The 23935-nt window shown below is 38.1% G+C and overlaps 2 protein-coding genes and 1 long non-coding RNA gene across 3 annotated transcripts; all 3 read left to right on the top strand.

Moving 5' to 3' along the window:
• The first annotated feature begins 3795 nt into the window (after window positions 1-3795).
• LOC132130355 (LIM domain kinase 1-like) lies at window positions 3796-11293 on the top strand. Its single transcript, XM_059542046.1, has 15 exons — window positions 3796-4000; window positions 5718-5856; window positions 6623-6732; window positions 6841-7008; window positions 7106-7211; window positions 7299-7483; window positions 8061-8250; window positions 8333-8419; window positions 8502-8633; window positions 8715-8774; window positions 9037-9102; window positions 9187-9346; window positions 9441-9496; window positions 9582-9739; window positions 9828-11293. Exons 1-15 carry the CDS (start codon window positions 3951-3953, stop codon window positions 10000-10002), a joined length of 1842 nt encoding a protein of 613 aa, XP_059398029.1. The 5' UTR covers window positions 3796-3950; the 3' UTR covers window positions 10003-11293.
• A 7297-nt stretch (window positions 11294-18590) lies between these two features.
• Window positions 18591-20273, top strand: LOC132130175 (uncharacterized). The gene is made up of 3 exons (XR_009428682.1): window positions 18591-18671; window positions 18779-18902; window positions 20141-20273. It is a non-coding gene; the product is annotated as an uncharacterized LOC132130175 (long non-coding RNA).
• A 99-nt stretch (window positions 20274-20372) lies between these two features.
• Window positions 20373-22764, top strand: LOC132130173 (septin-5-like). The gene is made up of 4 exons (XM_059541851.1): window positions 20373-20500; window positions 20631-20732; window positions 21225-21321; window positions 22563-22764. The coding sequence occupies exons 1-4, from the start codon at window positions 20408-20410 to the stop codon at window positions 22679-22681; spliced, it is 411 nt and encodes a 136-aa protein (XP_059397834.1). The 5' UTR covers window positions 20373-20407; the 3' UTR covers window positions 22682-22764.
• Window positions 22765-23935: the final 1171 nt, after the last annotated feature.

Here is a 23935-nt window from a genome sequence, read left to right on the forward strand (position 1 = left end):
TTGCAGCAATGTGCATTGGAGGAGAGTGTAGGGAGGAGGGAATGGCTCAGCCTGGTTACTCCCTGTGGACTTCCCGGTCCTCCTATGTGTCGAGCTTCCGGATGGGTTTGAGAGCTTGTCTCTGGGCAAGTTAAATTTTTCATTCGGGGTTTGTATAGACGAGATATCAGTCGCAGCATTGGACAGTGGGCTAGAACCAGCTGATGCAGTTTCAGTCAGAGGCAGACACTGAAATGGCAGCCATGCTTGCCTGGGCAGCCAAGAGTATCGGGCTGGAGAGATCTCCCCCACCCTGTACTGAGAGCTCACGGCTCGATGATTGGTTTCTGGGTGTTGATTGTGACTCTAAGTCGAGCTGACAACATAAGGCCCCTTTCTTGGCCAGGACACAATATACCGGTTCCTCCACTTTCACCGCCCTCGATGGGGGTCCAGTATCATCTGCTCATCAGTTCTCAAATCGCATGTGTCCGAAAGAAATGTTTACTGTTGATCCAAAAAACCGTTGTCACTGATTCTTGACTCGAGAACAAGAACCAGACATCACTAAAGTTCAATCAAGCATGGGAGGAGAAGACTCGGGTGGTGCACAGGTGAAAAAAACAAACAAAATAAATGTAAAATTTAATAACAGCAGGACAGAAGAATTTAATTTAATATCTCTAAGCCATGTCAACAATGCCCACACCTTTCGCAAAGTGTGTCGCATAGATTTTTATAATGGATATTAATAATACCCCAACTTTTAATAAACCGTAAAATTTGTCCCCCACACTTTTTCGGGCAATTGTGTTCATGTAGAGTTTTCAATGGCTGGTGTGAATAAATCTAGATTTAAATTCAAAGAGAAAAGATATTCTATGCATGTATTATTCATATCCAGAATGAGACGATGTGATCATTATGGAGTGCTAAATACCACTAATCTTAACCTATTGTACCAGTACTAGTGGGGGTCAGGATTCGGCACAACACTGGCAGAAGCTCAGATGGCACTCTAGCAAAAACAGTGTCACAGTCACAAATGAAACATCATCTTTAAGATGCATGTGAAAGACTGTAGATTTTTTTATTGATACAATTCTACTATCATAAAAGCATAGGTTGAATTTGCTTAAAGCTTTTTTTTTTTTTTTCTCAGACCTGTGAAATATTGTGATGTAGCCAAAACCATACACCATACCATTATAAAACTCCCATGATATGTCTTAATCAAATCAAAAGAGAAAATGCAGATAACACATTCATAAAATAAATTATAGACATATTAGAGCTCTTAGTGCAAATCATCTGAGAAAATCTGAAGCTTCCTAATGTGGGACACTGAAAAGTCTATGAAAAAAGGCCAAAATCACTTTGATTCATGTGGAATACTAAAATGCTTTTAATTATGAATGGTTGAAACATGGATAAATCAACATCATCAGACAAATAATACAATATGATGTGTTGATGATAAAGAAATTAAGCAACTATTTATCATAAGCCTATGTTGTTATTTAGATAGAAATGAGTCAGAATTTTTTGACTGTTCTCTAGTTCATTTTACTTAACAACAAACACGTACAACAACAACAGGCATAGTCTAGACCTTTTTGAAGGCAAAATATAAAATCTTGCAACACTTAAACCTACCCTTCACACAAAACTTTCAAAACACTTAATTCTGTATGATTTATAAGTTTTCTGATATTAATATATTTGTGGGGAAATCTGGTCCTCATAACAGGTACACACACACACACACACACACACACACACAAACACACAAGAACCAGAAAAGTCTAATTATACTGTCCCACTTTTCAAAAACCACATTTCCTAAAGTGGGACACTAGGAAACTTAATAAACATAAAATATATTTTATACATAGAAAGTTATACTATATTTTGATGGTCTTGTTTAAAATGTATTTATACTCCTTGTTATCAAGTTCGCAAAACTCTATGTCACTGACCTTTGGGTGGTCTCCACACAATGTCCTTCCTGTCTGATGATTGCTCTGCCCTCAAATATGACTGGACATCTGAGAGGTCATGTGATTTTGATGACATGATAGTACAGCTTTGGCTAACCCATAGTTTCACTGGCATTCATGTATTTATGGGGGAGCTATAAACACTATACTTAGTGTCCCACTTTAGGGCAAGTCACCCTACATACAAGTTTTCCTGTTTTTTTCATACTGCAACGTAAATAGAAAATAAAATAAAAAACAGCATGCAACCACTGCTGCAAATGCAAATTCTGTATTATAGGCTATTATTTAATAAGTATATGCACAGGTCGGGTGAGGCCATCGGAAGAACCGGGGAAGATCAGGGAAAAGTTTTGATTGCAGCATTAAATTTAGATATGATAATGTTCCATCATATTTAGTTTTAGGTTTTTTTTTTTTTTTTACAGTATTTTGCATCATTCGCAGCATTTTAGCATTGACAATTCACAAACTATCCAGGACTATTCAGCTGAGGGTTTTTAAATTCAAAGGTTACTATATTCACATTGAATTAATTCATGTGCCCACCAATTATACACACTTTCACTACACAGCAAACTCCAAAGACATAAATATCTGTAAGTGCATCAGTTAAATAATACACATATTAACGACGCGCTTTGCAAATCTGCCAGGCAGATGGCGGGTAGAGATGTACAGCAACTGCTTCTTCTCGAAGTGGAGCTTGCCATGGTCGCTGTGAATTTGCCAAGTAAGACATGTTCCTGGATCAACATCTTTTGTTGATCCTGGATCAACATTTCTTTCCAAAAATATAGACTAAACCAAATCCCTACCCCTAAACCTAACCCTACCCATAATTTATTCCTGAAATCAGTGTGAAATGATAGCTGGTTAACAAGGGTGTAGAAGCACTTAACCCTGATTGTAAGCCTAAAACAGATATTCCCTGAAAAGTTATCCCTCGGTTCTGATTAGTTAATTGGAATGTTGTTCCAGGATTAACAAGGATGTTGATCCAGGAACAGGTTGTGCTTGGTGAAATCAGGGTCACCAGCTTGCCATACCCTCTTAGCAGAATAATAAAAGTGGCAAGTAGGGGCATGCTACACCTTGGTGAGTTCATTGTGAACTTCTCGGAAAAACAGCATCTGCCTTTGGCAGGAGATTCATGCCTTTGGGCAGAAGGGTGTTAGGGTCATCTGCGGAGCATGCCCAATCCCCCAAATCTGAAGCTGTCAGTAATATGGAATCATCATAAAAATTAAGTAAAAGAAAAATTTAATCTCGCCCTGACTGTGCTGCCACCCAAGATGGATGCCTAGTTCGCCTATAGGCACACGCTTGCCCTGATTATTTATATAATGTTGAATGAAGGCAGGTTTTAACCACAATCGACTAATGACAATTTCTTTTGGTAATTTTTTTGTTTTGTTTTGACTATCATAATTGTTTTACAATTATAAAGATAGCTTCCCAGTGTATTACACCAGATGTAATTCTGATAGCAAATAGAAATTACTTTGGTTCTACTTTAAAGTTTAAAGACTGGATGGAAGTAGTCCACAGTCAAATACGTGATGAGCAGTTCCAAACAAGATCCTTTCATAATTTCTCTTGCATGAATACACTTTCACAAACCCTCTGATCATGAAGGAGGGGGATTTAAATGCATGTCTCTGCCCGGTCATGTAGTTCATGAGGGCTATCAGCAGGTGACACTGGTCAGGTAACTCTATATCCTCTGACAGTATGCATACTTTCTGAAGACTAAAGCAAAAGAAGGTGGACTAAAGTTAGGAGGCGTGGGGGGGATTTGTGTCTCTTTTCAGACACTTGGCAGGAAGCAGTATAGTGAAGCTCAGTGCTGCATATGCTGAAACAGTTTGAGTCTGTTTGTAATAGTGTTGTCCTCTCCTCCCACTTTACTCCACCCCTGAAATGAGTTGGGGACAGTTAGAAAACTACTAGAGCATTACTACTGCTGCTATGCTCAAGTCTTGTCAGGATCTGTATTGTCGGAGAGGAGGGAAGGCAAGGTAAGTCAAATTGGACTTGTTTTGTTTACTAGTGTACATCTTCTCTTTAGTTTCAGTGTCTTATTTCTTTCTTTTCCTTCGATTCTTGTAAAAAGGCTCACAGTTGTGGTTTTTCTTGCTGGTTCATGCCCTTGTACGTACATTTCTTGTAAAAACAAAAACAGGAACTTCTTTGTCAACAGTCTACTTTCAGATTGTCAGGACATAACATAATTCTTGGACTTTGTTAAATTCGAGTTTGTAGATATATTTTGGTCTTGTTAGCTGGGTTGAGACCCCTTTGGTTTCTTCAACATAAGTAGAATAGTGTTTGTGTTTATGTAAATACTGAAGGAGAATTCACACTTTGTTTGTTTCACACCAGTTCTGTTCACTCCCACTTCTCTACTAAGAATCTGGTTCACCAAATTGATGCAGGGTTTTAATAACATTGACATTTAGATAGGCTTTTGCATTTGTTTATTACCATGACAGGCAGACTATACTGATCTGAGTGTGTACAAATAATGATATATGAGTTTGTTCTAAATTGTGTCTGTTACAAATTTGCAACTTTCAGACTAGTGGATGAAATGTCCAAAAGCGTATTTAATCCGGCCTAAAGGCACATAAAGTATACTTAAATTGTACTTATCTTAAAGTACTGTCAAATTCTCAGTTCAAACTCAAAGTATCTAGACATAATGCTCTTCAATTAAAGCAAAAGAGCTTCACATTCAGCTGAACTTGACATAATAAATTGAAAGTATTTAACTTTTAAAATGAACTGTCGAAGAGACTTTGACATTATGCTCAAATTATGCTTCGACAGATGATCAAACCTTTTAAAGAAACAAGTTCAGTCGCAATTTACCAAATGTTAAACTTTTATTTCTGAAGCAGATTATTTTCTTATTGTGTACAGTTTAATATTTATTTGTTTATAAATAACTCAAGTTTGTCAAGGATGAATGAGCATAGTTGGCCAGCTAGATTACTGAAACTGATTTAGTTAATAAAATTTGTGCAGATTTGTTAGTTTATATTTATTTATTCATTTATTTAGTTATCCATCCATTTATGTCAAAAAGACTAGAAGTCATGTGATGTTGTAATGAGTAAAAACTAGAGTTTTTTAAAGATAATCTGAGTAAAAGTGCAAGTATTCAGTTTCAATACTCATGTAAAGCTCAAATATTCCAAAATAATATTTAATTATACTAAAGTACAAAACTGTACTTTCCACAGCATTGTGCAACACGGTACTTTCACCTTGTCACCACTTTCTTGTTATTCTGCTTTTCTGCTCTTTCTTTGCCAGTGTTTAAGACTACATACTGTGTGTAGTTACATGTGTGTGTGTGTGTGCACACGAGTGTGTTTGTGTGTATAATGTGCATGTGTTTCCATGAGAGAGCTGTATTTTATTGAATGGAAGGATGGAAGAGCAGATAACCACCAGCTGTTGAACACATGACAGGCATACTGCTCAGATGCAGCAAGAAAGAAAACTCTGGCTCGCATTTTAATTTATATTCTCCAGCTGAATCTTACTCTAACAGTAGAGTGTAGAGTATCTGATCCGAGGCATAGTACATTTGTTGAAGTGATGAACTTAGCCCAAAACTTTATTGTAACAACCCTTTGACTTTTTTGAAATCTGGGATAAATATAATACAATATAAATTCTATATGTAATTGTTCTCATGGACATGTAATCTCTTTCTCCCTTTGTTAGGTGTTGTGAATGTAATTCTGTTCTTTCTCACTGGTACTATGAAAGAGATGGACAGTTCTTCTGTAAGAAAGATTACAGGTCACGATTTGGGGAGCAATGCTACGGCTGCTCGGAGTCTATTACCACCGGCCTCATCATGGTAAGAACACAACTTTAACAAATCAACTCAGAAATGTGTGATTAGATGTGACGGGGAAGTGTTATGTAAAACAAACTAATATATATATAGATATATATCTATATATCTATATATATTTATTTATTTTTTTATTTTTTTATCATAATTTTTTTATTATTATTATTCTTTTTTTTTTATTTTTTTTTATAGAATTGTAAAAAATCGTCCATTACATTAAAGCAGTTATCAGCTGCTGTAACTAATGGCTTGAAAGCAGCATGGCCATCTCTGAGTGATCTCATCTTTTCAAGCGACACAATCTTCACAAAAGTCTTGTCAGTTACACTAACAAGACTTTTGTGAAGATTGTGTCGCTTGAAAAGCATTTACTACAACAACATCCAAATCTGTCATTTCATCTTTTTTAAAAGACACTGACTAATCATCAGGTGTGAACCTAGTGGATTCATGAATACATGCATTCTTTTAGCATACTGCGCAATAAACAATGCACTCACTAAACAACAAAAGTATCTAGACCTAACAAGATCTCTCTTATCTTGAGAAGATTTTGGCGGTTTTTGTGTTTTGTCACTGTTTCCTGCTGTAACCCCAGAGCAGATAACCCCTCCCACTCGTTTCCTTCCATTGTGCTGCTTCACTTCTGTAAAATGATGTCATCCACCCTGTCCCACCTAAGCACCTCCCTTACTGTTTCATCTGAATTCAAGAAAAACTGTACTGGAAAAAAATAGACTAACTTTGCCTTTTCCTTCCATCTCTGCAGGTGGCTGGGAAGCATACATACCATCCAGAGTGCTTTCTCTGTAAAAGCTGTGGCGTGTTTATTGGAGATGGTGATTCTTTCATTTTGGTGGATTTTACCCATTTATACTGGTCAGTTTTGTCATAACATTTTACTACTTGCTAATCTTGTGAGTATTTTGATGGGGAAGTACCTCAGTTTTGTCAGGTTTTATGAGTTTTCTTCTTTTTCTCTCATAGTGGACACTGTGGACATGAGGTGGTGTCAATGAAGCACTCAGAAGCAAAATGTTCAAGTCTACCTCATACAGTGACATCGATGTCATTTCCTCCTTCTGCAGAAAGCAGGCGAGGTTTATCCTTCACAATGGAACAGAAGGATGCAGGCCCTTTGATCATCGTATCTCAGTATGTTGTCAGTATAGACACCTGAGCAAACATATATGGCCACCAACTGATTGCTTTCAATTAATATTGACTTTTTTTTCTCCTAAAAAATTCCCAGACTGGATATGCACAACCTGAGCCCTGAAGTTAAGCCTTTGATCCATGTTGGAGATAGGATTCTTGAGATCAATGGAATTTCTGTCCAGAACATTCCACTCAGTGAGGTCAGTCCTGTACCTCAGATAAGATAAAATAATTTGTACGACACATCTGATTTCACCATTGCCCTTTATATTTCGCCTTTTTAACAGATAGATCTGGTGATTCACGATACAGAGCACTGGTTACAAATCACAACTGAACATGATCCTAAAGAACTCGCAAAACAAGAAGACTTGTCTGGCCTACTGGACGAAGAACAGGAACACCCTGGAAAACTAGGTTTCTTTCCCCTTCCCAGCAACAGACGAATATGCCCTCGATCCAAAAATATTCTGTAAGAATTATGGCACTATAAGATAAGACACCGCAAACAAAATAATTTTTTCTTGTTTTTTTTTAGGTAAAAATATCTAAATAACTAAACAACATTTATTTTTTGAAAAGCAAAAAAGGCTGAATGCACATTGAATATTTTTTTCGGTGGTATTTTTATTTCATTTGATTATATTTATACTTAAAATGCAAAAAAATAAAAATTAATAAATAAATACATTTTGCTAAAAAAACATGAAAAATATATGAATTCAAAATATATTCTTTGGAAATACGTCTCAAATTATTTTCATGTACCGTAAACTGCTTTTAGAGGTTTTTATTGGATAATGGGCTAAAATTAAGAAAACGTGAAAATGTTTTTTGATTAAAAAGTCAGGAGGGCTTTTTTAAGAACCTGCTATACAGGTTTGTTGTAGGTGTCAAACATTATACGTAAACATTTTTCATGTGAAGATAAAACCCTGGTTTAGCTAGTAATTTTTTGGATAGTACAAAAAGCACCAAATAATAAAAAAGGTAATATTTCTGTTGTGCTCTTACTAACGTTATTCGTTTTTCTTTGTCTGCCTCTGCAGGCGCAGCAGCAGTATTGATAAAGCTGCATGCTCGCTACGACACGCCACACTTCTTTCCAGCAGAAGAGACATTAATCGATCAGAGTCTCTGCGTTTTGACCCCAATGACAAAACACAACGTATCTTCCGACCCTCAGACCTAATATATGGGGAAGTTTTGGGAAAAGGTTTTTTTGGACAAGCCATAAAGGTAATGCAATGAGTCTGAATGATCACAATGAGTCTCACTTGAGATGACAGTACAGAATTAACTGCCTCCTTTGGGTTGTTAGGTGACACATTCAGAAACAGGTGAGGTCATGGTGATTAAGGAACTTCTTCAATTCGATGAAGAGACCCAGAAGACATTCCTGAAAGAGGTTTGTTGTAGTTTTTTTCTTCCTCAGACCACTAAGGAGCAAATGGATTGTTTACTAATCGAAACTTTTTTGGGGGCTCCAGGTCAAAGTAATGAGATGCCTAGAACATCCTAATGTCTTAAAGTTCATCGGCATTCTCTACAAAGACAAACGGCTGAACCTGATCTCTGAGTATGTGCAAGGAGGAACGCTGACGGACACCATCCAGAAAATGGTTTGTTTTTATCCTTCACCGGATTTCATTGCTGTTATGGTTCTGAGTGTGTAAACTCATTTTTTTTTTGTCATAATTTAGGACATGGATCACCCTTGGAAACTTAGAGTGAGCTATGCCAAGGACATTGCTGCCGGAATGGTAAGTAATGAAGTGCAATGAGTTTTGGTAGAGTTGAAATGTAAAGCAAATATTGAGTTTTAAGTCTACAAGCAGTTTGTTACTATCCAACAGTGCAAGATCTCCACTCTCTTTCCTAATTTTAATGCAAAGATATTTCTTCACAGGGAATATGAATCTAAAGCTAAGTTTAGCTAGTATCTAAATAAGAAAGAGGTTCATGTGTATGTCTAGACTGCATTAAATTTTTTTTGTTGCAAAAAATGTTTTCTTTCCAACCCAGGCTTACCTACATTCAATGAATATCATTCATCGGGATCTAAACTCGCACAACTGCTTTGTCCGAGAGGTCAGAATGCATCTCAGTACTCATAAACCTAGATCATGTTTCCAACTGAACTAAATTGTGTGACTACACTGGTTTCCCTCACAGAACCAAACAGTGGTAGTTGCTGACTTTGGTTTGGCCCAGCTTGTTAAGGAAGAAAAAAACTCCTCTCCTGGACAAATGTCCAAATTGAACAAGCTTGGTCGTAAAAAACGGTATATGGTGGTGGGCAACCCCTACTGGATGGCACCAGAAATGCTAAACGGTAAGCCACATGAATTCTCAAAGTCTCATAACGAGGAATGAGCATTTTGCAGTTTTGTGAATTATTTTTTACATATTTTTTTTCTTACCTGCAGGAAAAGTCTACGATGAACGTGTTGACATTTTCTCATTCGGGATTGTTGTTTGTGAGGTAAACTTATATATTTCTCTTCTTTTAGTTATCATTTTATTTAGATATAATTGAACATACAGTATATGTATATTCCTCATGACAGATTGTTGGAAGAGTATATGCCGATCCAGATTACCTTCCTCGCACGCAGGAGTTTGGACTGAATGTGAATGCATTCTTGGAGCGCTATATGTCTAAAGGTTGCCCTGAGGCTTTCTTTCCCATCGCGGTTCTGTGTTGTGCCTTGGAGGCTGAGAAACGGTGATTGTCATTTACAAGTCATAACCTTACCAGAACAAAATCTCTTTTTTGCTAAAACATGGGGTTTTCTCCCTATTTCTTTCTATAGTCCCAGTTTTGCTAAATTAGAGGAGTGGCTCGAGAACTTGCTGATGCACATGGAGATTAGACTTCATCTGATGTCAGAACTGGATCAAATCCGCCAAGTGTTTTGGGAGAACCACAGCCAGTCAAAACAAGCTTATGGGATTCCCTCGAAACAGACGGAGGACTCAGCCTTATAGCAGAAGCTGAGAGGCGGTTGCATCCCTTCACGAAGGGCCCTTCCAGAAGTCTGTTAGCGAAGTGAACATGCAGTGGTCACTTCCGTTTGTGATCATGTTATCTTTGTTTGGAGATCTTGCGATGCATTTTAAAGCAAAGTTGGGGTTGATTTTGACTAGGCTAATAGGCTAATTAAAATTGTCTTTATTTTAATGCAATACTAAATATTTTTCATCAGTGATAGAAATGTGATTTAAGACGATGGTGCAAGCAAGTTTAAGCAAGAATAATTTGGAAAAAGTCTAATGGTAAATAAGACACAATTAAACAATATTTGATTAAAATAATATGAAGAAATATTTATTTGCAACAACTGATGAATTGCTCAATGTTGCATGCACACGCAACATTGTCAGGGTAACATTTGGCCAGTCATTTCCTTCACCAAGGGAGTTTCAAAGGCTTATACAAGACAGTAATGCCCTACACTCTTTAAACAAGAGCATAGGGATGCACACTTCAGTTTGGAATTTGGCCTAGTTCTTAAAACTCAGGTTATGCAACTGGCCCCAGATCATTAAATTCTCAGACAATTACAGTGACCCATTTAACATAATGTCTGAATGTAGCTATATGCCTAAATACTTTTCTGAGCCAGTTTTGCAGTGACCTTTACTTTTTGTCTTAATTTTTTACGAAGATTTCAAATTTCAAAGACATTTTGCACTTTTTGTACAAGTGTCCAAATACCTTTTGGGGTCACTGTATATTTTACAAGGTTGTGAAGTCTGCTGCAATCATTTTGTACTATTTGTACTGATGTGCTCAGACACAAAGGTGCTATTGTTCTAGAGAACAGTATTATAAATGTAAGCTAAATACATGCTTTACAAAATGTATGTTTAGAATAATATTTTTAAGCAGATCTGATGTTTAAATTGCTTGTTGCTTGTCTCTAAGTACTTTTGTAGTCATAATTATTATTATTATTATTATACATTTATGTATGCCTAATTGTATTACATATGTCAGATACTGTGAAATTTAGAAGAAAGCTTCATCTGACGAAACAAATAAATGTCATGTTTTCATTTGATTTAATTTGAGCCATGTTGCAGTTTAACGGTTAAGTTCAGTCACCAAAACAGATCCGTCTTAACAAGTAGCAAATCAGCTAATACTTTTTACTATACGATTTACTATTATTTTACACATTTAAAGCTGTCTGTTGGATATTTTACAGTTTATAAACTCTTGTTTTTTTTTTCTTTTCAACTGTAATTGTAACAATAAATAAGCTGTTTGTCGAGAGGTCATTGCTTTACTCATTCGTTAAGGCAAACCTCTGCAAATCATTTATCAACAGCAGAGAAGCATAATGGATAACCACAGTGAGTATTTATTAATTTCAATACACTTTTCGTTATGCAATAACATTTTGTTTCGCTGACTTAACCGAGTTCCCAGGACGTATTATTAGCTGGGCCATTCCTGGGATTCGGTAACATTTAAGCATGGAATATATTATATATTTTTAATAAATAATACATTTTATTTTTTATTTTTTCAACTAGCCTACATACTATTGTCCTAATTTTCTAAATAATCCACATTAGCCAAATCAAAACGCCAATAAATCATTTACGGTCACTTGCCGCCACCTACTGGTGGTTTAGTTTGAAGTTTAAAAGTATCATTAAAATATTATTCTTCCCATAGTGTATATATCAATTAAAACATATACACAACATGGACAAATTAGATTAAAAAAAAATTCCCTTTATAAAGGTAAAATAAATAAAATGGCCTGTGATAAAAATGCAGAAATATGCAGATTTAAACGTTAAAGCTAACAGAACACCTATGAGAATATTGTCACGTTCGAATTAAGGACAGGAAGCAGTTGCAAGTAAATGATGTTTATTAGAGAAGTATTGCCAGGCTGGGTTGATGGTGGGTGTTGCAGGGACCTCGATGGCAGCACAGACTGGTGAGGAGGTGATTGAGTGCGCAGGTGGGTGATGGTGAGGTAATTCCAATAGCGACCGAACAGGAACAAGACACAAACGTAGCTGAGCAGATGGAACACAGAGAAGAATCACGGAGGACCTCAAACAACGATCTGAAAAACAAGAGACGAAAGACAGGGCATTAAGTAGGCTGGTGGAATGAGCTGCAGAGAGTAATCCAGGATGTCTCTAGCAGGCACCCAACTTCTCTCCTCCTTCTCTCTTAACCCTCCCAGTCCACCAAGTACTGAAATCCACGTCCCCTCAGTCTTGATTCCAAAATACGAGTGACCGAATAAGTAGGTTCCCCATCTACAAATCACGGCGCGGGGGGGGGGGCAAGGGCAGGCGGATTAATCCGATTATGAAATACAGGCTTTATTTTAGATACATGAAAGGCGGGATGAATTCTCCTGTACGCTGGAGGAAGTTTAAGGTGGACTGCCACCGGACTAATGATCTTGGTGACAGTGAACGGGCCAATAAATTTGGGTGCCAGTTTATTAGAGACGGAACGGAGAGGAATGTTCTTGGTAGAAAGCCACACCTTTTGACCCACAACGTATACTAGAGGCCTAGACCGGTGGCGGTCGGCTTTAGCCTTGGTGCGCGCCCACACTTGGAGTCTCGCGGGCTCTAGTCCAAGTATGGTGACACCTCTGGACAAAGGCGTTGAACGGAGGGGACCGCGACTTCGGATTCCAGACTGGAAAAATTGGTGGCTGGTATCCTACACTACACTCAAACGGAGATAGGCCCGTAGCTGATAATGGTAATGTATTGTAGGCGTACTCCACCATTGACAGTTGTCGGCTCCAGAAGGAAGGATTCTTGGAGACCAAACATCGCAACACCCTTTCCAAATCTTGGTTGGCTCTCTCGGTTTGACCATTGCTCTGGGGATGAAACCCTGAGGACAGACTTACAGACGCTCCCAGTAATCTACAAAATTCACGCCAACATTTGGACACAAATTGGGGTCCTCTGTCGGAGACCACGTCTGTCGGGAGGCCATGTAAACAAAAGACGTGATCTACAACTAAAGTGGGCCACCTTCGAGAACCGGTCCACCACGGTCAAAACTACCGTGTTGCCCTGGAAGGGCGGGAGGGCGGTAATAAAATCTAGTGCGATATGGGACCAGGGACCGGCAGCGGTTGAAGTAACCCATCAGGGGGTCGATTGGAAGTCTTACCAGTGGCGCAAACCGAGCAAGCCAAAACAAAACTGTGAATGTCGCGAGCCATAAGTGGCCACCAGAATCGTTGCTTGACCAAAAATTTAGTACGGTTAACTCCTGGATGACAAGCCACATTAGAGCAATGCCCCCTCTGAATGACGTTGGACCGTAATCCCTCCGGCACAAATAATCAATTCCGTGGGCATCCGGGCGGAGGCGTTACCCCTTCTAAGGCCGTCTTGACCTTCGATTCGACCTCCCATGTGAGTGTGGAGACCACTAATGTCTCAGGTAAAATACACTCGGGAGTAGACGGGTGTTCGGAATGGTCAAAAATGCGTGACAAAGAATCGGGTTTGATGTTCTTGGAACCCGGGCGGTACGAGAGAGTAAAATCAAAACGTCCGAAAAAAAGTGCCCACCGAACCTGCCTGGAGTTCAGCCTTTTGGCAGTACTAATGTATTCTAAATTCTTGTGGTTGGTCCATACTATAAAAGGAACCCCCGAGCCTTCTAACCAGTGGCGCCATTCTTCCAATGCCATCTTGACTGCCAACAATTCTCAGTTACCAATATCATAATTGCGTTCGGCAGGGGATAATCGATACGAAAAAAACGAGCACGGGTGCATCTTGTCGTCTGAGGGAGAACGTTGGGATAACACCGCACCTACCCCCACCTCCGACGCGTCGACCTCAACCACAAACTGACGTGATGGATCAGGGGTGATTAGGATAGGGGCTGAAACGAAGCAGCTCTTCAGTTTGGCAAACACAGCCTTTGCAGTGACTGACCACCTGAACGTAGTTTTGGGGGAGGTCAAGGCGGTCAGAGGTGCGGCTAGTCGACTGAAGTTGCGAATAAAACGCCGGTAGAAGTTGGCGAACCCCAGAAACCTCTGTAGGGCCTTACGGGAATCTGGACTTGGCCACTCTACCACAGCCTTAACCTTCTTAACCTTAATCCATGCGTATTCCCTCAGTCAATACAATATACCCAAGAAACGGAACAGACTGTGCATGAAAAGCGCATTTCTCCACCTTGACAAAAAGCCTATTCTCTAGCAACCTCTGAAGCACTCATCGAACGTGCTGCACATGTTCCTGGAGAGAAGAGGAAAAAAATCAATATGTCGTCCAGGTAGACATATATGAATTGATCGATCATATCTCGCAGCACGTCGTTAACGAATGCCTGGAAGACCGCTGGGGAGTTGGACAGCCCAAAGGGCATGACCAAGCATTCAAAGTGCCCCCTGGGGGTGTTAAAAGCGGTCTTCCATTCATCCCCCTCCCTGATACGGACCAAATGATAAGCATTACGTAAGTCCAATTTCGTGAAAATCGACGCTCCCTGCAACCTCTCAAAGGCTGAAGACATCAATGGCAAAGGGTAAGTATTCTTTACCTTGATGTTGTTCAGTCCCCAGTAATCAATACAAGGTCGCAGCGATCCGTCTTTCTTCCCCACAAAAAAAGAACACTGCCCCCGCTGGAGAAGAGGAAGGGCGGATGAACTTCGAAGCTAGAGAATCATAAATATATTTCTCCATAGCCTCCCTTTCTGGGACAGAAAGTGAATATAATTTGCCTTTAGGTGGAGACTTACCTGACAGTAAATCTATGACACAGTCATAGGGACGATGCGGAGGGAGAGAAGCAGCACGAGACTTACTGAACACTTCCTTCAGGTGGAGGTATTCCGCGGGCACGTTAGACAAATCCACTGCTTCCTCCTGAAACACAGACATAGAAACAGATGGACAAGCAGACACTAGACAAGACTCATGACACTTGTTACTCCAGGCCAAGATGGAAAGCAATTGCCAGTCTATTTTGGGGTTGTGACGGAGGAGCCAGGGATGACCAAGTACTATGGGTGCAAGGGGAGAGTCAAGGATATAGAATGAGATGATTTCTGAGTGGTTGCCTGATGTGATGAGGGTTATGTTTTCAGTTATGTGTGAGATGACCGGCAGTCTCTGTCCATTGAGGGCGTGAACCGTGATCTGGTGAGTGAGGGGTCTGAGGGGAATTTGAAGTCTGCGTGCGAGTGCATAGTCCATGAAATTACCTTCAGCCCCGGAGTCCAGAAGTGCTTGACAGTCGTGAAGTCGTGCTGACCATCTTAGTCTTACCGGGAGGAGCATAGATGATGATGAGGTCTTCTTGGCGGAGACCCCACCCGATAGTAGCCTCATACTTACTACCGGGCTTGCGGTCAGCGGTCAGCCAGCCCATGCAGGAACATGTCCCACTGCTCCTCCTCATTCCATTGACACTCCACCGCCAGGGTGCGGAACTTGATAGAAAAGTCTGAAACTGATCTCTCTCCTTGACGTAATTCGGCTAGCTTCCTAGCCGCCTCTCTCCCGGCGACAGCTCGATCAAAGACCCGCTTCATCTCAGCGGAGAGTGTCTGGAACAAGGCGCAGCATGGATCTTGATTCTCCCACACCGCTGTTCCCCATAATGCCGCCCTCCCAGTGAGCAGTGTTAACACGAACGCCACCTTGGCTTGTTCGTTGGAGAAGGTCCTGGGTTGAAGAGAGAAGTGCATATCGCATCATGTTAAGAAAGCTCTACAGAAATTCGGCTCACCCGAGTAGGTTTTCGGAATAGGAAGGCGTGGCTCCGGCTTGGAGGGGGTCTCCGATGGTGTGGGAGGAATGGGTGGTGTGAGCGGCGCAGTGGGGGCTCGCAGAAGCTGTAATTGCTGGGTGAGCTCGGATACCTGCGCCACCAAAACCTGAACAGCGTGACCAGTGTCGTTAAGATTCCGTTCCTGGGAGTCCATCCTTCGAGCACTGGTGCTGAGGAACTCTTCCAACGCCGATGATGGGTTACTCGCTGCTTCCATGGGTCGTCAGATCATTCTGTCACATTCGAATTAAGGACAGGAAGCAGTTGCAAGTAAATGATGTTTATTAGAGAAGTATTGCCAGGCTGGGTTGATGGTGGGTGACGCAGGGACCTCGATTGAGTGCGCAGGTGGGTGATGGTGAGGGATCCGTATGATGACTGGTAATTCCATTAGTGACCGAACAGGAACAAGACACAAACGTAGCTGAGCAGATGGAACACAGAGAAGTATCACGGAGGACCTCAAACAACAATCTGACAAACAAGAGATGTAAGACAGGGCATTAAGTAGGCTGGTGGAATCAGCTGCAGCTGCCGCTGATCAGATGATCAGCGGTAAAACCCACATGAAACAATCAACATGACTTAACATGAGACAAGCAGGCAACGGTGCATTCATGAACCGTGACAAATATTGCTTTAGAATAAATTATATTAACAACACAAATCTTCATTACAATTCTTAATAAAGTAAATAACTCAAACCTGTCACAAGTTTACAACCCCAAAACAATGAGAAAGACATATTTTACATATTTGTGATGAGGTTGAGCATGACAGGTGTTTTTTTTTTTTTTTTTTGCACAAAATGGCCAATGCTCTTAGAGTATACCATATATAGCATCTATAAAATTTGTATACTCACGGGTTACAATAAAATATAAAAAAAATAATAAGTTTACATCTTAATTTTATGTGATGGGGTTGAGTTGTTAAGCTTGACTGTACCCTCAGTGCCCACAACCAACAACTTAAAAGTATGAATAAAAAGGATGATACTACTTACCATTTCCTGCACCACTATTAAAGAGACCTGAATGATATCATTTCTGCTAAATGATGTCACATATGGGTGGAGTCTAAATTATTATGGGTGTTGAATGGTTAGTGTGCCGGGGTTGAGTTCAGACCGAGGGAAATGACTTTAAAGTTTGTTTTTTATAAAATATCTTGCATTTTTTTGAAAAATATTTGAAAGAAAGAAGCAAAATGCTTGGTGTAAGATAGAAATAAGACATTATTTTATGCTAAAAATTATTTAAATTCAATAATTATTTTTATTAATTATAATGAGCAAACTAAAGTATTGTAAAGAGATTTTAACTCCACTTTTAAAAGTCTGGTGGAATGAAATATTACCGAATCCCAGGAATGATCAAGCTCGAAGCCAGAGAATATCTAGATATCTAAATAAGCAAACATTTGGATATCAGGTTGAAACTTAATGACCTCTTAATTCTAAAAGTAGCCTAATTACTACATTTAAATAACCAACGTACAGTTCCCAGAAGGCCCAGAAATGAAATAAAACATTAATATAAATTTTATATTACCCTGAGTTCCCTGACTGATGTATAAACTGTATTGGGTTTCAAGTCAACTAAATATAAGCGAACTTGAAAGGAAAAAGGCTATTTTTTATATTATTTTTAAACATTCATCATAGGATCTCTCACAAACATAAAAACTTGAATGTTTCACAGCATCTATTAAATATCTACAATGTCTTTTAAACATCCACTATAGGTTTACAAGTTGATGACATTGACCTTCAAGGTAACATCTGTCAAGTTTGTGAACAATGTTTTCTTTATCTTTAGCAGTACATTGCTGTTGTTGTGGAGAACTGTTTAATATGTTTGCCATACACAGTAAGTGTTGTCTTGGAAATTTCTTTCTAAAATGAATTATTATTGTAAATTTGTTTTCTATTTCCCATGCATGCCACGTCATCTTTTCAGGAATATCTGCCCTAGTTGGGGAGGTAGGTTTTACATTTCATACATAGATTTCAAAAAGGTTTAAAGAAAAGTACAAATTAAGTTTACACCATCTGCTAATCATCACATGTAATCACATTCTGCCTTGTTTGCTAGTTTTCCATAGCACTGGACGACTCTGGAACAGAGAGTTTCCTCAGGAATTCTGACACTTCTCTTTGTGACTCCACTAAAGCAGAGGACAAAGATGAAAGTGTCCATTCCTCTCAAACATTCGGCTCATCCTCTTCTCTGTCTGAAGAAAAGACTCATCCGGCTAATGACAAATCACCTCTTAGACCCAAGAATCCTGCAGGGGGCCGCTTTGACCCCCATGACTTTTTAGAGGTACTGTAACTGCACACCCAGTCCTTCAGTGGCCAACGTGTGATGAAGTCTCTTATGTTTACGCATTTATTTGATCACAAATATATTATTAAAATGTATATATTGTACACAAACCAGATAATTTTTCACCGTCCCTCCCAGAAATACGTTGGCATTGTGACACTGCCAAACCAAGTCCAATAGAAAGCAGTGAAAAGGGGATTTGAGTTCAATCTGATGGTTGTTGGTAAGTAACATATAACATAAATATACACACACACAACGCCATTTTTGAAAGAAGACTCTTTTATGCCCATCAAGGCTGCAGTTACTTGATAAAAAAATATTGTGAAACAATATTACAATTTTGTAAAATGTTTTTTTTTCCTGTGATGCAAAGCTCAATTTTCAGTGTCAAGTGATTGTATTATATATATATATATATGTGTGTGTGATTGTGTTATTTTAACACTGGCTTGGGCAAATCCACTCTTGTCAACAGCCTTTTCCTCACAAACCTCTATATAAATAGATGCATGCCTGATGTTTAAGGTACACCTAACATTATGGGACAACATTTGTATTTACATTAATTATAAAAGTGATACTGAGTGGCAGAGAAGATTTGTTTGTGAATTGTATCCATTTCTCTCTTGCAGAGAAGATAGATCGGACAGTCTCGATAACAAAGAACACTGTAGACATTGTTGAAGAGGGAGTAAATCTAAGACTCACTGTTATTGACACCCCTGGTTTTGGAGATACCCTTAATAATCATGAAAGGTATTTTTAAGTGTTAAAGGTGCACTCGGTCATTTTTTGTATATGTTACACTCATTCATTTGACAGTGGTCTTAATCCTACAGACGGTTTCATCGGGCGCACGCGCCTGGTCCTAAGTTAACTTCCGGTCTGTGTTGTGTATATCGGTCTGGCTGTGGTACCTTTTACAAACGCAGTTAAAGTCAAGGTAATGAGTAGACTGAAGTTGGGCTCAGGTGGTTGTGCTGTGGGATGTGTTTCCCATACATTTATTTATTTTTGGAGACTCGCCACGATTTTAAAACTGATCGATTTTCAAAAAGGCTTCGTTGAATAAACATGACTAACGTTACGTACTGCACGTTTAATAATAATAATTCCTTAAATTTATATGTTTAAATATCAAAACGAGGCATGGGTGTTTTTATATCACTATTCCTTCTCTGAAGGAAGACTTGCATGTTATATGCCTTATAATGCAGCGTTTGTGAGCGTAGCTCTGCTTTGTTTACTGCTGTTACTGGGGAAACCTCTATTTTTCATGCGTCTCCTGGTCGGAAATAATTAATTTGCATTTTCATTAAGTCCACCTGATTTACGCAGCAAACATATTTTGTTTGTTATCAAAAAAAAAAAATCTACTCTAGAGGGACTTGGCTGTTGTTAGTTGTTCCGGTTAGAAGTCTACCGGAAGTTAAGTTAGGGCCACAAAAGCGCGCATGCACAGTAACGTTAATGTTGTTGCCGTTGAAACCGTCTATACTGACGTGGTGAAGATGCATGTTACAGTTAGTAACATAATAGATTACTCATTTTAGGTAATATATTCTGACTTTTTAGATTGCCTTTTTTATATACCGTATTTAAACTTATTTTAAATTTATCACAAAAAATTTCATATTTTATATCAACATCATAAATTACATGTTTTTCAGGTTTTAAATATAAAAATGAAAAATGAGTGAGAATCTATAAATTATGTTTATTGTATTGCCATTTTGTGAATAGTGTAATCATGTAATCCAAAAAAAGTAACTGTAATCTGAGTATGTGCATTTTAAAATGTTTAATTTTTGGAATCTGATTATATCATTTAGATTACATGTGATCAGTTACTACCCAGCACTGATTACTAAGAACTTCTTTAAATATTTTGACATGGTTGGCTGTTTTAAAATGATCACATTCTATTTTTCACACTTTTAATCACTTAACTTGCTTGACCGCTTGAAGGTATTTACACATGGTTTTTCTTGCAGCTGGAAGGCCGCTGTTTATTATGTAGACCAGGAGATGGAGAAGTGGTGCAGAAATGAGATCGGGTTGAACCGTAAAAACATAACAGACAACAGAGTGCACTGCTGTCTGTACTTCATTTCACCTCATGGCCATGAGCTCTTCTCAGCACAGGTGTTGTTGTGTTTATTTCTATCCCAGGATTTTAGTAGCCATGAAAATAGAGACCACATTCAATTAACGAATGTCCTTTGTGCTGTCTCAGTCTCAAACCAATTGATGTGAACTTTATGAAGGCCCTGGATCAGAAGGTCAACATTGTGCCTGTGCTGGCTAAAGCAGACAGCCTCACTCCAAAAGAGATCTGCAATATGAAGGCAAAGGTGAGGAAACTCACATACAGTGATAGATGTTTGTATCTAAGAGTATCTGTTTTTGAGAACATAGAAGTGTCAAAAAAAAAAAATCACTAAATCTGCTGTCTAAACAAATTTAATGCAATTGTCTCCACAGATTTTGACTGAAATTGACAAATTCAAAATCAAGATCTTCCAGGTCCAAGAGTGTGATCCGGAAAATGAAGATCTCTTCAAGCAGCAAACTGTAGAGATAAAGGTCAGGACTAAAGGGCACAGAGTAATGATTATTTCTCTTAGAAAAGAGTCACAGATTTTTCTTTTGCTTTTTAAAAGTTGTAATGACACATATTATTTAACTTGTGAAGAAAGTACAAAAAAGGGTACTGTCAAATGTACTGATTTAAAATATTACAGAAGCATTTGGTATTTCGCTAATGCCATATTATTGAAACTTGTTTGTAATTTATTTGAATATATGTGTACATTTTAGAGTGCACTTGCATGTGTTAACAAACAGTCATGAAAGTGTGCTCTCTTTAAGTACACTTAAGTGGCCTTTTATTTAACTGGTATTATATACAAGTAGTTTTTAAAAATACTTTCAAGATTTTAAGTACAGTACAAGTGTGCACATTTCATATAATTATATATATATATTTTTTCTTACAAGGATTTAGCTTTTTGGCCTTTTGATAATTTTTATAAAACTTCTGTGACTGCTCAACAATGTTTCCATGTCCTTTCATAGAGAAGTATACCCTTTGCTGTAATTGGTAGTAATACAGTAGCAGAGAGAAACGGCAGGAGAGTTCGAGCCCGTGTCTATCCATGGGGTATTGTAGAAGGTATGTTTTCTTACACCATGAGATGTTACATTTACAGTATACTTAAGGCCACATTTAAGATGCTAAAGTATAAAGAGCCTAATTATTTTTGAATTGGGATAGATCACTCAAAAAGAAAAAAATATGTCATTGTGTTATCATGCTGTTTCCAATCTGACTTTACAGTGGCCAAGAGAGCTAAGCACAAGCAAATTAAGAAAACATCTTGACAAACATCAGTTTGACAACACATGTGCTGCAAATACTCACAATGAGACCAAATACAGAAACGTGCTGCGAATACTTACAACACAATCTAATTCATAAACATGCTGCAGATACTGTACTCCCAATACAAGCAAATGCAAAAAAACTAACAAAAAAATGTGTCAAATACACACAGGCACATCAGAAATGTGACAAACCTGGATGGGACATGTTTATCAATGTCTATTTCAACACCCTGATCTGACTCCTTAGCTTTTTTGGATATTATTAGCCTACATATGCTGATGAAAAAGTCTTCACAATTTACACAACTTAAATTTACTACTTCCCTTACAAATATTAACCATGGTTTAACTGTTAAAAAAAAAGGTTATTAAAGTTAAAACACAGTTACTGCACTTTTACTATAATAAAACCACGGTTACTTTTTTTAAGGCATGTTGGGATGCCCTTGAAACATTTATCTTACGAATTACAAAAGTTTATCATGGTTATATTAAAAGTGTAATAATCACGTTTTGTTTTTTTGGCATATTGACAACCATTTGTTTAAGCACAAATATCATGGTTAAACTACGGTTAGTGTAGCAAAACCATGGTTAATTTGTGGCATGGTTTAACTAGTAACCATTTATTTATTTATTTTTTGGTTTATTTGTAATAAAACCATGGTTAATTTTCGTAAGGGTTCCTTTGTGGTCTGTTGTACTTGCAGCAAGTTTCTGTATTTGCTTGTGTTGCTAGTATTTGCAGCACAGGTGGTGTCATAATTATGATGTTTTCTTAATTTGCTTGTGATTTTCTGTTTGCATGTGTTTTCTGAAGTTGTAGCGCGTTGATCTCTCTTAGCCACCGTACTTTCTTCCGTCAAACACAAAATGAGAAGTTGTGGAGGATAACATTGCTCTTTCCCATACAGAGAGAAAGCAACTTTTCATTAATTGAATTGATAATCGAATTAATCGAGTTGATAAGTGATGGGTGTCGTAATGTATGTAAAGAGCTCTTTAAACATCACTTTTTCTCTCCAACAGTTGAGAATCCATCTCAGAGTGATTTTGTGCATCTGAGGAACATGTCGATCCGCAAAGACATGCAGGACCTGATACATACAGTACAACCCACTATCTGTTGTATGAGGACTATCGTATAAATTGCCTGTGCAGGAACTCATTATTGGTATAAAAAGGCAACTTATTTATCTTTTAGCATTGAGAAAATTTCATGACATTGTTAATTTTTTCCCCCCAATAGGAGTCTCACTGAAACCTCAAAATGGAAAAGGCAATGAATGGATTTACTGAGAGAAAATAATAATAATCTAAAAACTTTGTATCATATTGAATGATTGTTTTATTTTAATTAAAGAATGTATTTTGTTCAAAGAGTGATGCTTATTCTAACATAGGGCTGAAAATATAATTTCTGGCTCACTACTATTTTTTACTACACTACAATACTGTACATTTTTAACATGGGAATAAAGACAGAGACTGTCGGATGTTTGAAGTATTTCATTTGCTTTTAGGTGTCTAACAAAATGTTTTATATTAAGGTCCATCAATTTATTTGGGGTAAGAAAAATGAAACAATAAATAAAAATAAAAGAATAAAATAAAAGCTATGTAATCAGCCTCTTTTTACTGCTTTTAACTTAAAATTAGGGAACTCATATTTTTACTTCCCAAAACATAGCTATGGGGTATATATAACTAAGGGCTACCCTTTCATAACTACTTATTAAAAAAAAAAACATAATTTAGTTACTATACTATATACCATACTATATTGTCAAATGACAATCAAAGGAAATCAGCTGCATAAATAATAAGATTTTGACTATATAAATAGAAATTGTTCTATGATATATCAAATGAAAACCACTAGGAGGGGGCGACTTGTTTTAATCAATGAATCCTTCATTCATTCAATTGTTCAATTTTGGACTGACTGGTCCCTGGGTGCTAATTTTTTCTATGTTAAACTTTCGAGCTACGAAGCAACATTGGGTTCCTATTGTGGCTGTCACAAAACTTAATTTCATATTATTTACTCTATTTTCTCTTTTCCCCCCTCATTTCTTTATGTCTGCAATATAAAAACCAATGCAGAAATCAGGTTTATTGTATAAATACATTCAGGTTTATTGCTGGTGCAACACTACAGCATTGGCAGAACCTTTAAACTGTGCATGATGCCTGGCGCATGATAACCCATGCCACATCCTCTTCAATGCTCACTTGCAGCAGGGCAACCCAATTTAACTCCTCACAGGTAACAGGCTGCTGTAGGAAGTAATGTACTGTAGTGGCCAGGATCCCTGTCAGTCCTGAAGCTGGAAAATTTGGGAACCTTGTCCTGGGGTCTTGATTTGCAAGAATTATGAGAGTGACCTCAAGTGGAAGTT

The sequence above is a fragment of the Carassius carassius genome, chromosome 47, assembly GCF_963082965.1.
Source record: "Carassius carassius chromosome 47, fCarCar2.1, whole genome shotgun sequence".
NCBI classification, from domain to species: Eukaryota; Metazoa; Chordata; class Actinopteri; order Cypriniformes; family Cyprinidae; genus Carassius; species Carassius carassius.

Bases quoted from the DNA above. Each gene is read 5' to 3' on its own strand.
- LOC132130355 (XM_059542046.1), top strand. From the start codon at position 3,951: ATGCTCAAGTCTTGTCAGGATCTGTATTGTCGGAGAGGAGGGAAGGCA. The intron at 8,251-8,332 runs GTAATGCAATGA...TTGGGTTGTTAG, and splicing joins TTTTTGGACAAGCCATAAAG to GTGACACATTCAGAAACAGG. The intron at 9,103-9,186 runs GTCAGAATGCAT...TTTCCCTCACAG, and splicing joins ACAACTGCTTTGTCCGAGAG to AACCAAACAGTGGTAGTTGC.
- LOC132130173 (XM_059541851.1), top strand. From the start codon at position 20,408: ATGAAGGCCCTGGATCAGAAGGTCAACATTGTGCCTGTGCTGGCTAAA. The intron at 20,501-20,630 runs GTGAGGAAACTC...TTGTCTCCACAG, and splicing joins TCTGCAATATGAAGGCAAAG to ATTTTGACTGAAATTGACAA. The intron at 21,322-22,562 runs GTATGTTTTCTT...TCTCTCCAACAG, and splicing joins TCCATGGGGTATTGTAGAAG to TTGAGAATCCATCTCAGAGT.